This window comes from Stegostoma tigrinum, chromosome 5 (genome assembly GCF_030684315.1).
Source record: "Stegostoma tigrinum isolate sSteTig4 chromosome 5, sSteTig4.hap1, whole genome shotgun sequence".
Lineage (NCBI taxonomy): Eukaryota > Metazoa > Chordata > Chondrichthyes > Orectolobiformes > Stegostomatidae > Stegostoma > Stegostoma tigrinum.
This window is the reverse complement of record NC_081358.1, coordinates 79046890-79064744: the sequence shown is the minus strand read 5'-3', so window position 1 is coordinate 79064744 and position 17855 is coordinate 79046890. Positions and strand designations below refer to the sequence as shown.

Sequence of the window (17855 nt, the reverse complement as noted above, 5' to 3'; positions counted from 1 at the left end):
GATTTCATGTTCATTACTTTGCTACTTTATCTGCATGATTAATGAGTAAGATGGAAACTACCTTTACACAAAGGTAGTTATAAGGCTGGAAATTCCTAATGTACAGGTTATGTTATTACTGGTGTTTGGTAAGTAAACCTCTTGGAATTCACACAGGCCATTGGCCAGAATAATCCATTTTTAATAGCTTTCCCTGGTGACTGATTTTAGCAATCATGACAAGTTTACCTTCAGCTTTCATCTGAGATTATTTGCAACTTGCAGTTCTTGAATAGCATAATAGTTCTTTTTCTAAAAAATTTAGTAGTGCAATGGTGTGTAGCAATTCAGGATGCATACAAAACTACTTTATTTTTGCTCTGATGAACAATCTGAGGCTGGCAAAGTAGAGGTATCCCAATTCAGGGAAAAGGGAAAAACCAAAATCGTACACAATACCCAGTAACTCCTGATAGCCAGCTCAAATAGTAACAAGTTCAGGAAGGGAAGGACTGTAACAACCTGGGATGAGGCTGTGTATCCACTTTCTTATGAACAGTGGTTTCAAGAATACATCGACTAGAGGATAAAGATTAATTCACAACAAATTAAGATAACATTTTATTCTACAAACTATTTACCTTTCCATTAAAGTATTCACCATTCTTTCAAAAGCCTCATCACATCTCAAGATAGGGCTCGTGATTCCCCATTGTAAGGATTTACTGTAATCAGACAAGCCAAAATATACCATGTCCTCATTGCTGATCTCCTCCTGTGCAAAAATTAAGGGAAAAAATACAACAGAATTAGACACAGGGAGTAACTTGGAAACTGAATCTGCCTGATCTTCCCAAAGGTCTGCCATGAGCTATACAATCCAAATAGCAGGTTTTACCACTGAAAAAGGAAGAAATTAATCCTCATCCTTCAGAGTGCAAAATCTCAATACACAAAAAAAATTCTCTGCAGCTCAATAAAATAATGCTGGGTTGGTTTTGACATTTTAAAAAAAACTTTTCAATTCTAATGAATCAAACATTTGGACTTCACCTAAAAATAATCTGGAGAGGGGTGATTTTTGTGATTTTGCGATTTTATGGGGATTTCTGGTATGAGAAATGTGGAAAGATTTTTCGTGAGCAACAAACGCATAAGCTAGAAAAAGAACTACGAAATGTTACGATTTAAGAATATGTTGTATTCCATTTGTCTGATACAGCTTTGCTTATTGGTACATTGGGATTGGAAGCCTACATGAAAACATGAAATAGCAAGAGCTGCAGATGCTGGAGTCAGAGATAACAAAGTGTGGAGCTGGAGGAACACAGCAGGCCAGGCAGTATCAGAGGAACTGGAAAGCTGACAAATGTCGAACACATTTTTCACTGTTTCCGCGCCTATTTCTTTAACCACGAGTCTAACCCACCATCCACAGACCCCCTTCTCCCACCTCCAACACACCCCATCCTTCTGGACACCACCCCAAGGCCTCCTACCTTCCCTCAAACTCTTCATCTCCAACTGTCATGGTGACAGCGATTGCCTCAACCTCACCACCCCTCACTCACTCCCCCACAGAATATCCACTCGCAATACTCCAACCCTAACCTCACCATCAAATCCACAGTTAGGGGAGGCGCAGTAGTGATATAGCGTACATACCTTTACATAGCTGAGCCGGGCACCAAATCTCTGACACTCCTCCTACCACCCCCTCAATCATTACCCCACCCTGACTACCAAAACATCATCTCTCAAACCATTCACTACCTTATCACGGATAATGGGAACTGCAGATGCTGGAGAATACAAGGTAATAAAGTGTGGAGCTGGATGAACACAGCAGGCAAGCAGCATCTCAGGAGCTCTCTGATGAAGGGTCTAGGCCCGAAACGTCAGCTTTTGTGCTCCTGAGATGCTGCTTGGCCTGCTGTGTTCATCCAGCTCCACACTTTGTTATCACTACCTTATCACCTCAGGTGACCTCCTACCCACAGCCTCCAACCTCATCGTTCCCCAACCCCACACGGCCCGATTCCATCTCCTTCCCAAAATCCACAAACCTAACTACCCTGGCTGACCTATTGTCTCTGCCTGCTCCTGCCTCACCAAACCCATCTCCACTTACCTTGAGATAACAAGGTGTAGAGCTGGATGATCACAGCAGGACAGGTAGCATCAGAGGAGCAGGAAAGCTGACGCTTCGGGTCTGGACCCTTCTTCCCTCCCTCTCATCCCTGCCTTCTTGAATTGATACAGCCTGTCCATCTTCTCTCCCACCTATCCGCTCCTCCCACTTCACTGGCTAATCCCCACCACTCCCTACATGCACTAACCTATCACCATCCCACCTACCTTCCCCAGCCCCACCTGTCCTCTCTCCATTTACTTCTGAGCTGCCCTCCCCCTCCCCATTCCTGAGGAAGGGTCCCGAACCAAAATGTCAGCTTTCCTACTCCTCTGATACTAGCTGGCCGGCTGTGCTCCTCCAGCTCCACACTTTGTTACATGAAAACATGCATGGTTAACAGTACAAAGGGTTTAGAATTCAATTTTAAGAAATCACATGACTAGCTACCATAAGACCGTAAGACACAGGAGCAGAAATAGGCCTTTTGGCCCATCTGGTCTGCTTGGCCATTCAGTAAGATCATGACTTATTTGATAACCCTCAATTCTAATTTCCTGCCTTTCCCTCATAATCCATGATTCCCTTAATGATTAAAAATCCCAGCCTTGAATATATTTACGTAGCCTTCACAGCCCTCTGTGGTAAAAGAATTCCACAGAATGACCGCCACCTGAGAAGAAATTCCTCATCTCCATTTTAAAAGTGCAATTCTTTACTCTGAGATTATGCCTTCTGGTCCTAAATTCTCCTACAGATGAAAGCAACCTCTCCACAATTACCCTGTGAAGCCCTCTAAGAGTTTTACATGTTTCAATAAGATCACCTCTCATTCATCTAAACTCCAATGAATTCAGCCCAAACAACTCAACCAATCCTCGTAAGAAAATTCCTCCATACCCATGATTAACCAAGTGAATCATATCCACGTTGCCCCCAATCTTAGTATATCTTTCCATAGATAAGGGGATCAAAACTGTTAAAGTATTTCAGCTGTGATCTGGCGAGTGCCTTATAATTTTAGCTAGACGCTTCTCCCCACCTACATACCCCATTCTCTCTAAATGAAAGGCCAACATTCCATGTCTTCCCTATTATCTGATGACTGGGGATACTAGCTTTTTCCAATTCATGCACTGCGAACCCCACACCAAAATCTCTGTGTTGCAGCTTTTTGCAGTCTTTCACCAATTAAATATATTCAGCTCTTCTTCCTGCCAAAGTGCATATTTTCCCACATTTTATTCCATCTGCCAAGTTCAGATGTTACAAATAGCGTGGCCATCTAATCACTTTTTGCCTAGTTCAAAACTGAAGTGAGCATTTTAAAAAAACTATATAAATGAAACAATTTAACCTACAAATGCTTGCTCATATACAAGCGTGAAGCTTTTCAGTGATCTCATAAGTTAAGCTTTTTGAATTTTAAAGCAGTGATGGAGGTGAATATCTCAAAAGGTTCAATATGTAAATGTTTTCAGCCTATCAGCATTGATCAAACAACAAACCGGGGTTCAGCTCTCAGCATCTAGGGAAGGTTAAAATTTGACCCCAATTCAATCCTCTGATCATCGTCTAGTGACCCATGCTCCCATTAAGTATATCTAGATGGTTCAGGGATCAAAATCAGGATGAACTATACTGTCCTCAGCAGTCAAACAGCTTATACCATTCACTGTCTAAGGTCCCTGATGAAAAATGATTACACGAGGCAGCATATCTCAGCTTTTTGTTTGTTTATATAACAATAACCACTAATTTCAAAAGTAATTATAATTGCTACACTATTGGCAAACATTTCTTCAGTTACTTAATGCCCAACCTTGAGAATCCGCTCCCTATGCTTCTCTGCCTTTTTATCTCACTTACTTCTTATAAAACACTCCTTAAAATTTACCTCATTGGTCAATCTTTTGGGCATCTGACCCAAAATCTCAGAAGATCTGGCAGCACCTGCAAATCAGAAACAAAAATAGAAATTGCTGGAAAAGCTCAGCAAGTCTGTCAGCATCTGGGGAGAGAAATCAGAGTTAATATTTCCGATCAAGTGAAGGGTCACTGGACCTGAAATGTTAACTCTGATTTCTCTCCACAGATGCTGCCAGACTTGTCGAGCTTTTCCAGCAATTTCTGTTTTTGTTTCTGATTTACAGATCTGCAGTTCTTTTGGTTTTTATTTCACGTAATATCTCTTTACTTTAAGATAAGCCTGTGGAATGTCTTAGAATGTTTCATTTTGTTAAAGGCACTAAATAAATATGTTGTTATTGTGAACCACTCTGGAACACTCTGATTCTTCTTTCATTTGGAAAGGGAGGACGAATGAATATATTTGAAAAAGGCAAAGCACTCAAGTATACGTTCATGGATAGACATGTTAAAGAAAAACAACGCCCGCATCTAGTGTTGCAAGAAGTAATGGTATGCAGGAAATTACATGTACAATACATGTATCATATTGATTAGGTCTGTAACACCATTTCTCATTATACGTTACTCATACATTCCAACTTCCTGTATAAAGCATAGAACAATAACCTTTTGGTAAACCCATTGATACACTCATATTTATTTTGAATGTGTGAAGCAGGAATTTTTAAAAAGTGTTTGCAAGTAGAATATCAATATTTGCTCAGTCCTGTTAAGCAGCAAGTCATTCTGAGACTTGAAGGTGCTCCATTAAATAGAGCAACCAAATCATGAGGCATATTTCTTAATCTTTTGTAGGATGACATTATTTTATCTTGAGTTACTTGATTATGTATTTTTCATCCTCTATGAAAACTTATTGGCGTGAGTTGTTCTTGGCTAAACACGAAATCACAGTTATGAAGAACAGAATATTATATTAGTCTGGTTTCTATGCTTTCTGGTCTTCGGAAAAAGTAAAATTTCAAGTTACACCGCATTACATGTAAAGGATACATTATCTCATCCATTGATGAACGAGTACACCTGTTGTGGTAATAATTCCAAAAAATTATTAAAAGCATAAATATGAAAAACAGATATAGTAGATGCCTGCTTTGCCTCTAACTGTTACAGATTAGAATCTATGCTGCTGATTCTGTCGAAGCTCAAAAAACTAAATGAATGAGCAACAACTGAGATAACTCAGTCATGAAAATGTAGGCATCAATTCTGCATTAAACTGATTGGTTAAGTTAAGCATCACATGACATTGTGAAATGGCATGATTCTCTTCAATTCACAAAGTTTCAAGACTTGCAAAGAGCTTATTGAAAGATACTGAGTGAACTCTTGTTCATGGATGACTGCACTATCATAATACATACGCCAGAGGACATTCAGTGGCTTGTTGATCACTTTGCCATAGCCCCAGAATACTGTGGCCTGAAGAAGATAGAAATCTTGTACAAACTTGTCCCTGATCACTAATTCCAACATCCCACAGTCACTACCAACAACACACCCCATAGTTCAGTGAAGAAATTCTGCTATTTTGCAAGTATCCATTCCGACAACACTATGTTGGATGACAAAATTGAGTGCTGCCTGACAAAAGATAGTGCATTGTTTGGCAGTCTCACTCAGAGACTTCGGAAAGAGCATGGAGTGTCTCTCTGAACAAAGATTAAAGTCTAACAAGGGGGTTTCTTACATCAATTTACAGGTGTGAAATTTGGACAAGCTATTGGCATCACATAAAGCAACTAGAAGCATTTTACCTATTTATAATATTTGGTACCAAGGCTAAATTCCCAGCACTAAGTTCCTTGCAAAAAGCAGCATGCTTGGCATCAGCACATCAGAGCTCAGCTTTGCCAGGTCCATCATATGGTTCAAACAGAGCATTCCCACCTGCTGAAGGCAATATGCCACAGCCAGATTAATGCAGGAACTTGTACCACAGGACATCCTAAACTAAGACATAAAGACATTCTCAAAGCCAACCACAGAGCTTTCAAGCTGGATTCAAATAGATGGGAAAAACAAATCTTAGGCAGACTATGTGGTGAAGTCTTTTATTAAGTGATTTCAACATTTTCAATAAAGCAGAATCAAATGCCTTTAGAACAAGCAAATTGAGCGCAAAGCCACTGTTCCATCCATCCTTCCAATACAGACCTTCACATGCAATATTTGCAATTGTTTATATATATCAAGATTTGGTCTGATGTCAACCATGAGACAAGACCAACCTGCATGATAAACTGTTTTGTTTTTCCCATGCTGAACACTCAAAGTGATGGGGAATCCATTATGATATTCCTCAATTCAATTTAAGAGTCCAATCTTTAACGTAGGGAGCATGTTCATTGTCTCTTAAAACTGCCTCTTAAAGCAAGTTGCAAGAAAAATCTGAATTAACATTGAAAATATGATAAGTTGTTAGCAGGTTCATCACAAGCTGAAAGACTAATAACAAACTAACTTTTTTTATATTATGACCGTTAATGTCATATACATGAATGCTAGATTATGCATTTTTCTCTGCATTGTATATTCTGACATCTGGAGACCTAAAGATTTTGTCAAACCATGAAAACAGAGGGTTACACCAAGTTATCATTGTTTTGTCTTCTCATAATAAAATATTGGTTTGGCTCAAGAATTCAGTTATTAAAAGAGTTGAAAGTATTTTTGCATGAAGACAAATCACCTCACTGATAGGACCATGAACAAAGTAGCTTTAGTATTTACTAATGTTTATGCCAGACTTCACTGGTTATTCTCGAAACCAAAAATGTGTACTGCAATTTTTCTATCAAGCCAAAATGAATGTATGCACTACCGGAAATAACACTTCATAGATTTTTATCCATGGAAATCTCTTGTAGATATATCAAGGATTGGAATTGTGTTCTTTGTATGCAGCAATTTTAACATGATCAAGTAACTAATTATCAAAGTGCCAGTTTCCCATCACTTGTTAGACAAAAGGTAGTCAGTGGCATGTTGACACTTGCTTGCAAGTATTTTTCCTGTACTTCCAGCAAATATGTCCAATTTCTCAAGATATTTAGTTTTGTTATAATTTGTCTATTGCCACACCATGAGGCAAACTATTATAGCTAAACTTTTAGTGACTTTAACTATCTAAACCAGTTGAAGCTACAATACATTTCAGGAAAATTATCCCAGACAGTTGACGAACACTGACATTTTTATTACACAGAAACAAAATAAGTTCATTAGATTAAATTGTCATGACCTACTACCAACACTCTGATACAACTCTGGTATCAAAGGTATTCACTCACATGACTTACTATTCATGCAGTAAATCTGAGATGTTGTGTTGTGGCATTTGCAGTTTTGCATGCATCATGCGGTCTGGAACTACAGATAATGATAGCAGAGACTACAACATTCTTTTCAGTGCATGGTTGACGAGAAATTTCATCTGCTTTTACCAGCTTCTGTTGGAATGATATTGGAATAGTTGGTACTCAACATGTTTGGCTGCAGCTTTTTTGGTCTCCAAGTTCTGGCATAGCCTAGAAGCCACAGCTTCTGGCTCAGAGGCAAGGACATTGTGCACTGCACTACAAAACCTTCATTCATAGACTGAAAATTGACTCTCTACCGTTTTCCTCTGTTGAAGTCAACGATAATGGAAAATTCACATCTTTCTATAAGTCTATCATTAAGTAATGTTCAGCATGATTTTGGCATACTTATTTGAAGATTACTAAATTGACATAAAGGCACAGAATTTCTGATGCAGTTCTCCAGAGTTTTTATTATAAATTCAGTACTAATCCACACAGAAATGCCATAAATGATTGTTTATATCCATACACAAAATGTCATTATTAACAATTTCCAAATATACAGCCAGAAATTGGGTCAGAAATTGGAGAATTTCAAATGGAAATAGTTTATTCTGGAGAAGTGTTACTGCTGATTGTCATTTGTTTGCAGTAAAAAATACTCCTTGTAGTTTGGAAATGAATGTAGATCACTCTGAAAAGTTAACACCATCTCATATCTTTACATGGATTAGGAACCCAAACCCCTCATGCCGATAGAGGATTTCACTCAGCATTTCTTCAATGTTATGACCTTTAAACTAGGACAAACCAAACATATTTGTACAACAAAACTTACATTTCGTTACAAATGGCAAATGCATGTCTTTATACAGCAAAAAAGAGAAAGAATTACTTAATGTGAACTTACAGGACTGCTGGGCAGTATCCAGTGCACTTCATTTTGGAAGCTGACACGGGACTGCTGTGTCTGTAAAGTGAAGGGAAAGGAGCTGACCTGCAACATAAGTAAGTTGCAGGCCTCAAGTGCCTCACGTGAGTTAATAAACTTATCCGACAGAACCAGACTGGATTCCCCATGTGTTCCAGAACCTGAAAAACTAAAGGAACATAAGATTCAATTGAAACTGTATGAAAGGATTTCATTTATGATTAGATATGAAGAGCAAAATAAATTGCATTTACACACATTTCACAACAGCAGGACATCCTAAAGTGTTTCATAACCAATAGAATATTTTTAAAGTGTTTTATTGTAAGCAAACACGACAGCCAATTGAATACAGCAAGATCCCAAAAATAGTAATGAAATAAATGGCCAGATAATCTTTTTTAACTGGTTAAGGGATAAATGTAGACCATTTCCAAAGTTTTTGCAGGTATTCTGTTGAAATTTCAGCAAATAATTAGAAGATTTCTTGCAGAAAAACTTGAGGATTGTGGCTTTTGTTGGAACTCCAGCATTCACAGAGAAACCAGCAAGAAAGTTACCTGCACAATCAGGTAAGTGGCAGGGGCTGGAATCAATCAGGTAGGCACCAGTTGGGGTTGGAGCATTCATGAGGGCAACGTGACTGTAATAGAGTCACTTTCAGATGAAGAGGGCCCTCTGAGTCCACAGGGTAAAATGCCAACAATGGAGTGAAGAGACCTGGAATGTCCACATAAGTAGCTCAATTGCTCTTCTACCAACAATGCTTCATTTAAAACAATTTGATAGTTATTTGCTACAGTTTATGAACTACGATCTGGGAGACCCTTGTTGCGCAGTGGCCCAAGTTCAAGTCTCACCTGCTTCAGAGGTATGTAATAACATTTCTGAACAGATTGATCAGAAAATATTGAACTATTTTCTGACCACTACTAATAGTAAAAATCACAGGGTGGGTGGAATTAAGTCTCGAGAGGATCACTCAAAGGGGAACTGAGAGATCGTTCGCACCATATGACCCTCTCACATCCTGATGAATTTTTGACTCTGCTACAGAGTGATGCAATCAATGTAAACAAAAAATATTGATTGTGTAGCCAAACAAACACTAATGAAAAGCTAGTAAGTCACAGTCAAGTATTAAGGGTTAAGTTTAACACCCAAAATTTAGTGGCTTGTGGTTGGGTTCAGGGCTAGAACTTCAAAAGTCTCAAATCCTACACAGTGCTACTCCCATAGCCTGTTGTTGGGCTTACTGGGGGTAGAACAAAGCTAGCCAACCAGCCCAGGGACAGGCTTGCGACATCAAGATTTTGAGCAGGCTGCATGCCAAGTATGTGTAAATTAAGTGAATTGTCCATGAGAAATGAAGGGTTGCAGGGAGGGGTGGGGTCTAGCTGGGATGTTCTTCAGATGGTCAGTGTGGACTCAATAGGCTGAATGGCCTGCTCCCACACTGTAGGGATTCTATGCTATGACCCTAAGAGAACAAGGATCAAACTGTAGCTTTGTTCACTGACAGGCTTCATGAAATGCTCATTTATCAAATTCTGATTGTTAGCCTGAGTATGGAATGGTGGCAGAGCATATCATCAATCAAACAGCAGGCTTTAAGCTTATTACAGCCAAGCACTAGCCTCGGGCAGCGATTAATGGACACTACAAAAATGTCAAATGATCTGAAACATTCTGAGAATTGTGAAGAAGGGAAGATGAAAATAAAATTGTGGTAAACTTACCTAGTGAAATCAATATGAGAGTTGTCATGTATAAGAACAAACAGTGTGTACGGGTTCTGCTTGACTTTTTTCATGAAAGCTTCAAACTTGTTCTGAATGTCATGGTCTAAGCGGATAATATATTTTTCAGCCCTTTGATAGGCTACAGTGTCTTCCTCTAGACCCAAGTCTATAAGTACTCCTGTGTAAAATAAAAGACATGTAGTAAATTATAAAAATGGATTTTTCACTAAATCAGTATTTGTTAAATGCCAAACTAAGTTTATTGAGATGACTCTTTCTGATGCAGGATATTAATGCAATGGGAAACATTTCCATGTCCAGATATTGGTCACTTCTGTACTCCATGATCTTATGGAAGGCAGGAAATTAAGAGGTTGCCTCTATAATTCACCATCCATTTAAGGATGATGGATGGAGGTGGAGAGACCCAACTGACAGTTTTCAGTTCTAGAAGAACAGGTAGAAACAAAAGTGTAGTGGGACTTCACATTGGAGGAATTTGTATATGTCTACCGAGATTTCAAAGATAAAGAAAACTCAATGCCGTTGTGGATATTGGGAGTGGAGGGGGTGTCCTTGCAAAAGTCTAATAACTACCATGACTATTGCTTTGTCATCCTTACAGCCCCTTCACAAGATCACTGAATGAAGATTCCATTGATGCCCTTAGTAGCATCTCTTTTCATTATTCCACTGGAGGAAGGACAGTGAGAAGGAATTGTCAACTCACACCCAAAGCCACATCTGTATTCTGCCCAATAAATAAATTATAAGCAATGCAGCATAGGAACTGCCGCTTCGCTCCATCAAGCCTATGCTTGATTCCTAGCCAATTCCTAACCTTATTCAGACCCGCTGCGCATGGCCTAACCGTGGTATCTATGCTTCTATACACCTCATGTTTATGTGTCGATCAATATATGCCTTACACCTTGCTTATGAGCCTGGTTCCACCACCTCCATTGGCTGTGCATTCCAGGCATCCACCACACTCTGTGTGTAAAATTTTCTCTTGCACGTTTCCCCTAAATCTTCCTCACATTGTGCCTCTCTTGCAGTTGACCATTCCACCCCGGGAAAAAAACCTCTGACTATCCACCTGCCTCTCATAATACTGTACATCTGTCAAGTCGCTCCTCTGCTTCCATCTTTCCAGTGAAAATAATCCAAGTTTAGCCAATCTCTCCTCATAACTAAGACCCTCCAGACCAGGCAACATTCTGGTAAACCTTCCCTGCACCCTTGACTAAGCATCTGGTAGTATGGCAACCAGAGCCATATTCCGAATGTGGCGTAAATAAAGTTTTGTACTGTCGTAACATGACTTACCAAGTTTTATATTCAATGCCCCAGCCGATAAAGTCATGCATGCATTTTGGAAGATCAAAATCAAGTGTGATTAAACAATAAATGGCAGAACCTTTTGAAGCATTAACATACAGAGGGTTCTGGGTGTACAGGTCCACAGAACCCTGTAAGTGGTAACACAGGTGGATAAGGTGGTCTGTGGACCAGAAGTTTAATCACATTTGATTTTGATCTTCCAAAATGCATCACCTCACATTTATCTGGATTTAACTCCATCCACTATTTCTCTGCCCAAATCTGCAGTCTATCTATATCTTGCTGTATCCTTTGATATTCCTCCTCACTATCTGCGATTCTGCCAATTTTGGAGTCATCTGTAAATTTGTAATCAGACCACCTTCATTTTCCTCCAGATCATTTATACATGTTACAAACAGCGAAGGTCCCAGCACTGAACACTGCAGAACACCACCACTTACTGATCTCTGTTTGAAAAGGACCCTTCCACCCGCTAATCTCTGTCTTCTGTGGCCAAACTACTTTTGTATCCATTTAGCCAGCTTATCCCAGATCCCACGAGATTCTGCCTTCTGTACCAGTCTGCCATGAGGTACCTTATCAAATGGCTCTTTAAAGTCCATGTAGACAACTTCCAGTGCCCTTCCCTTATCAATCATTCTTGTCAGCTCCTCAAAATAACGCAATCAAATTGGTGAAACATGACCTTCCTTGCACAAACCCATGCTGACTATCACTGATGAGTCCATTTGCTTCCAAATTTGAATAAATCCTGTCTCTCCGTATCTTCTCCAACAGCTCCACATTGACATCAGGTTCACCGGTTTGTAATTACTTGGATTATCTCTGTTTCCCTTCTTCAACAAAGGAACAATACCGGGCATTCTCCAGTCCTCTGGAACTTAGCCTGAGGCCAACTAAGATGAAAACATAGCTGTTCAGGCCCCAACTATTTCCGCCCTTGTCTCCCACATTGGAGATATTGGAGACTGGATATTTCCTGGGATAGATCCTGTCTGGCCCTGCCTGGGACGTAACAATTTTAACGTATTTCAAAACGCCAACACTTACTTTATTATGCTGACCTGCCTGAGACTATTCACGCACATTTTCCTAATCTCAATTTCCTTCATGATCCTTTCTTTGGTGATTTCTTATGTAAAGTACTCAGTAAGGATCTCACCCATTCCTGCTGGCTCCACACATAACCTCCCTCCTGTATCGTTGTGTGGACATATTCTTTCCCTAGCTACCCTCTTGTTCCTAATATATGTACAAAATGCCTCAGGACTCATCTTAACCCTGCTGGCCAAGGACATTTCATAACACCTTTTAGCCCTCCTAACTTCCCATTCAAGCTTCTTCCTATTTTCTCTATATTCTTCAAGGGCTTCATCTGTTTTTAGTTGCCAAGACCTTCTTGGGAAAAAAAAGTTACCATTTGTGGGAAAAAAAAGCCTCTTCTCATCCTCTCAGTTTATATTTTTAAATGCAATACTCCTGTTAAAGTATTACCTAGTACCAGGATGTCTTGTGTTTGGTGCTAGAGCTTAGAAAGACATCGGCTTGGATTTCTGCAACACCAACATAGCACCCAAAGCAGCTGTTTCAACTCCAGTCCGCTTTTGATGAAACACGTGTGAGACATGATGTGTGCACATTTGATCAGATTAAAGGCTTCATAAAGAGTGGGACAGTGTGGGGTCAGCAGCTTCTCAAACAACGTGACAGCACAGGCACTGCAGCTTACAAAAAGAACAGTGGAACTCTGTGAGAAGGGTAACAGTGGCTGGAGATAAAAACTGGAGGCAGAGAGCCCCTTCAAACTGTTGCTACCTGTCAGAGATGAAGTTCACTTCACAGTTCACAGGAAATCAGGTAGGTGACTGGTGAGAATTTCTTCCACATCTCTTTGATTGACAAAACGGTTTAAATCAGGAGATGTTAGTACAGTTGAACAGTACATTTAAGAAATTCACTTTAAATATTTTTTAGCATCCAAATCAGTTAAGTGAATAGAAGTAGCTGGACAGGCAATTTGTTGCTGTTGTAGCATGTCAGAGTAGCATGGGGGGTGTGGATGCGATCCACAGTGACCACATTTGCAGCAAGTGTTGGCTGCTCAAGGAACTTTGGCTTAGAGTTGGTGAACTGTAGTCTGAGCTGCAGATACTAAAAACACATCAGGGAGGGAAACATGAGATCAGAGATAATGGGAACTGCAAATGCTGGAGAATCCAAGATAACAAAATGTGAGGCTGGATCAACACAGCAGGCCAAGCAGCATCTCAGGAGCACAAAAGCTGACGTTTCGGGTGTTTTTCAGGAGATAATCACGTCCCTTGGATTAACTGCATCGCAGCTGGTCAAAAGAGAAAGGAGGTTGGGTAGCTTTGTTCATAAATTATTTTTCTATATGGTAATGAGTGGTTATAGAGTGCAACAGATCATGACGCGAAATTATTTTGGGTGGAAATGAGGAACAGCAAGACAAAGAAGTTAAAGGTGAGAGTTGTCAATAGGTACCCAAAGATTTGTAGGAAATCAAGGAAGCGAGGTCAAAGTTTTAGGCTGACAGGTGACAGAAATGAGGGGGAATTACTTCTCCAATAGGGTCATGAATTTGTGGAATTCACTATCTCAGGCAGCAGTGGACACTAAGAAGTGTGAATGTATTTATGGAGGAGATAAGACAGATTTGTAAATAGTAACAGTGTAAAGTGCTGTGGTGTACGGGTAGGAAAGCAGAGATGAGATCAACATGATCATGTTAAATGGTGCAGCAGGCTTAATGGGCTGCATTGCCTACTCCTGCTTCTAGTTCTTATAAGTTTAGAAGATGAAGAGTGATCTTACTGAAATATATAAAATTCTGAGAGGGCTTGACCAGGTAGATGTTGAGAATATGTTTCCACTAGTGGGGAATCTCGAACTGGGTTACATAGTTAAGGAATAAAGTGACACTCATTTAAAACTGAGATGCAAAGGAATTTCCCCTCTCGGAGGATCACCAATGTCTGGAATTTCTACCCTAGAGAGTTGTGGAGGCTAGATCATTGAAATTATTTAAGGAAGAGTTAGAATGATTTTTCAAATATCGGGGAGTTGAAGGCTGTGAGGATATGAAAGGCTAAAAGTTTGCAACGTGGCTTGTTCAGGTCATTTCAGAGGGCAGCTATAGATCAATCACATTAATGTGGGTGTGGAATCACATATAGCCAACATGGAGTGAGGTTAGCTGATTTCCTGCCACAAAAAGAAAGCAAGGATGGACAAGAGTGAACCAGGTCTTCTTGGAACAATCAGTGATATTTGTCATGGTTACCAATGATAGTTATCATGGTCACCATTACTGAAACTAGCTTTATTATCAAGTTATTAATCAAGCTGCCGTCATGAGATTTGAACTTACATCTCCAGAGTAATAGCCTGAGCATCCGGATTACAAGTTGAGTGACGCTGCTCCCACATCATCATCTCCTATTATTGCAGCAAATAGCCTCAAAGAGCAATGCTAAAGAAATCTTGGTGGTCAAACATAGTGAAAATTTGTTGTGAGAATAACGGCATGTCTCCCATTTAAAAATCACACTAATTTCCTGATGGATGTAAGTTGCACTCCTAGGTTCTTTAAATGCCTGATGCGATTTAAGTTAAACAAGTCAGTTCTTTATCTGTAAATCATCAGAAAACTTCAATTGGAACACTAATTATTTATAAATAGGCAACAGGTAAGTAAAACTTTTTTTTAACAATGTTATATAATTGAATACGTTCTGTCATGCATTTCAAAAACTGAAGTAACAGCTGTTTCAGCAGCCTACCTGAATGTCGAACACGTTGCAAAGTCTGCTGGAAAAGAATCTCAGATGGTGGCAGTAAAATAATGAAGTCAACCTTTCCAAAGCGCCCCAAATCTAGGTTTTGCATTCCAGAGTCTGCTATTGCACAAACTTGAGATAACAACTTTCGGGCAACACTGAGCTGAGAAGGATGAATTTGAAACATTTCAGTAGCTGAATCTGTTGAAAATAAGAAAAGTGCATTCCATTGTTAGTTCCACCAATAATTTGCAGTTACGTTATTGAACTCATCATTCTTATGTGCCCTGTCACTGCTGCTTACAGCTAGCCCTGGCAGATTTGCTGTCATGGTACACCACACTTATCTACCTTGTGCCATCTTCACACATCCACTGTGACTCATACCCATGCATGTAGACATCCATCATCCAATTATGCCTTGGTTGACCCGTGTTTCTACTGGTCTCCATTTTTCTCTCATTAAGAGAACAATGTCACTTTTTATCTCCAATCAAACAGTCAAAATGCTGACATTTTCTTTCTGGTTATCACTTTTTAAAAAGTTTTTTTTTGCTCTTGCAATTACAAATTTTTCTTCATTTGTGCTGTTTAGAATTAGAATCCCTACAGTGTGAAAACAGGCCCTTCAGCCCAACAGGTCCACAGTGAACCTCAGAACATCCCACCCAGACCCATCCCCCTATAACGCACCTAATCTACATCTCCCTGAACACTATGGGCAATTTTGCACGGCCAAACCACATACCCTGCACATCTTTGGACTGCGGGAGGAAACTGGAGCACCTGGAGAAAACCCATGCAGATACGGGGCGAATGTGCAAACTCCACACAGACAGTTGCCCAAGGCTGGAATCGAACTTGGGTCCCCAGTACCGTGAGGCAGCAGTGCTAACCACTGTGCCACCGTGCCGCTCAAACCCGTTATGGTCTGTCATTTTATTTCCACAGATCTTTCCTTGTTCTAGTTTTCATGGGGTGGATTTTACTGGGAGGTAAAGAATGACTTCCCACTCTACTGCACCCCAAGTTAAAAGTCAGCTGACAGTGTGTTGAGCAGAAATCTGGCTGCCTCACAGTGATAATACAATGATAGCAGCCTTCGTACTTGAAAGTGGAAGTTTAAATGCTAGGATATCCATCCAAAAGATTTATCAGCTATATGATTCCTGGCCTAAACTAAATTCTTTGATCTCTGTCAAGCTAGCTTCTGACCTGCTCTTGTATCTGCTGTGTTTATGTGGCAAGTCTAATTAAGTTTCTGGGATTCAGTGATGGTAACACTATAGAATGTCAAGGAACCATGGTTAGATTGTCTCTTATTGGTGATGGTCATAGGCTGGCATTTGCGTAGCGCAAATGTTACATGCCACTTGGCACTTCAAGCCTGGATATTGTCCAGATCTTGTATGGGGAAATGCTGTGCCATGAGGTTGCAAATTGTGCTGGAGTATAATTCGGCTGTTGTTGATGGTCCAGCCTCATGGATTCCCAGTCTTGAATTGCTAGATTTGTTTGAAGTCTGTCCCATTTAGCACAATGATAGTGCCACACAACACAATTGAGGTTATTCTCAACATGAAGACAGGACTTCATCTCCACAAGGACTGTGTAGTGGTCACTTTTACCAATACTGTCATAGACAGATATATCTGCAGCCAGCAGATTGGTAAGGATGAAGTTAAGTAAGTTTTTCCCTCTTATTGGTTCCCTCACCATCTGCTCCAGACCCAGTCTTGCAGTTATGTGTCCTTTAGGACCTTTCCAGTGCAATCGGTATTGCTCCTGCCAAGCCACTCTTAGTGATGGACATTCAAATCTCCCACGCAGAGTAGTTAAAATATATTAGCTTTCTAAACATATCCACAGATGCAACAACAGAAGATTGATTAGTACAACTCAATTAAACCAACACCCTCTCCAAATTTCCTTCCTGTGTGTATCATGTTCATTTGAGCACACGGTACCTTTAAATTTTTTTGTACAGCTATCCATGTGCGGAATGTTAAAGGCAGCAAATTGTGAGCAGCCTACACAATACCTTCCAGACTTCCATACAGCTGCACACCCTTTTGACGGTGGTTTACACCAGCTGACTCTTCTGAATGTCATATAGATCATTTATAAATTGGTGCAAAAGCATCAATTCAGAAGGTTACTGTACAAAAACAAACATGCATCAAAACAAGAGTGGAAGAAGAAGCATTAAAGCCACTACTTACAGCCTCTAGTCAAACATTTATCAATGGTAGCTATTGCAGCAGAGAGCTGACATAGACTACAGATTCTGATGTCTTACCAAAACACTGCATTGCAGTCATTGCTGCAGCTTCATCTGCTGGAATATAGTCAGAAACATTTCCATTGAATGGAATAGCAACATTACTATTTCGACTCTGCTGAAATTTATCCAGGAATTTGTCTAAGTTATCACCTGTGGTAGATAAAGTTATCAATTCAGTGGACAAAAGCAAAAAAAAGTATTGAAAGTATCAAAATATACCCATTACATAGTGAAAACCTAATCAACATTTCAAGTCAAGATGAATGCCAAAAGATTCTTTAGTTAGAACAGACTTTGTATAATTTCTAAAGGATATCTTTAAAACAGCATTTATAACTACAGAATTGTCTATATTGTCTCTTGTGAGTATGAAGTGTCAAGAGCATAGCATTGGATTAGCAATC

The 17855-nt window shown here is 39.8% G+C and overlaps 1 protein-coding gene across 5 annotated transcripts in view; it reads right to left on the bottom strand.

Annotated features, from left to right (window-relative positions):
* The window catches only part of greb1l (GREB1 like retinoic acid receptor coactivator), a 327170-nt gene that overhangs the window by 47017 nt on the left and 262298 nt on the right, over window positions 1-17855 (bottom strand). For all 5 annotated transcript variants that reach the window (XM_048529559.2, XM_048529560.2, XM_048529561.2 and 2 more), the window contains 5 exons: window positions 17467-17601; window positions 15171-15368; window positions 10018-10198; window positions 8258-8447; window positions 621-754 (listed from right to left, as the gene is read on the bottom strand). In XM_048529559.2, the coding sequence (XP_048385516.1) occupies window positions 621-754; window positions 8258-8447; window positions 10018-10198; window positions 15171-15368; window positions 17467-17601 (838 nt within the window). The remainder of the gene's footprint in view (window positions 1-620; window positions 755-8257; window positions 8448-10017; window positions 10199-15170; window positions 15369-17466; window positions 17602-17855) is intronic.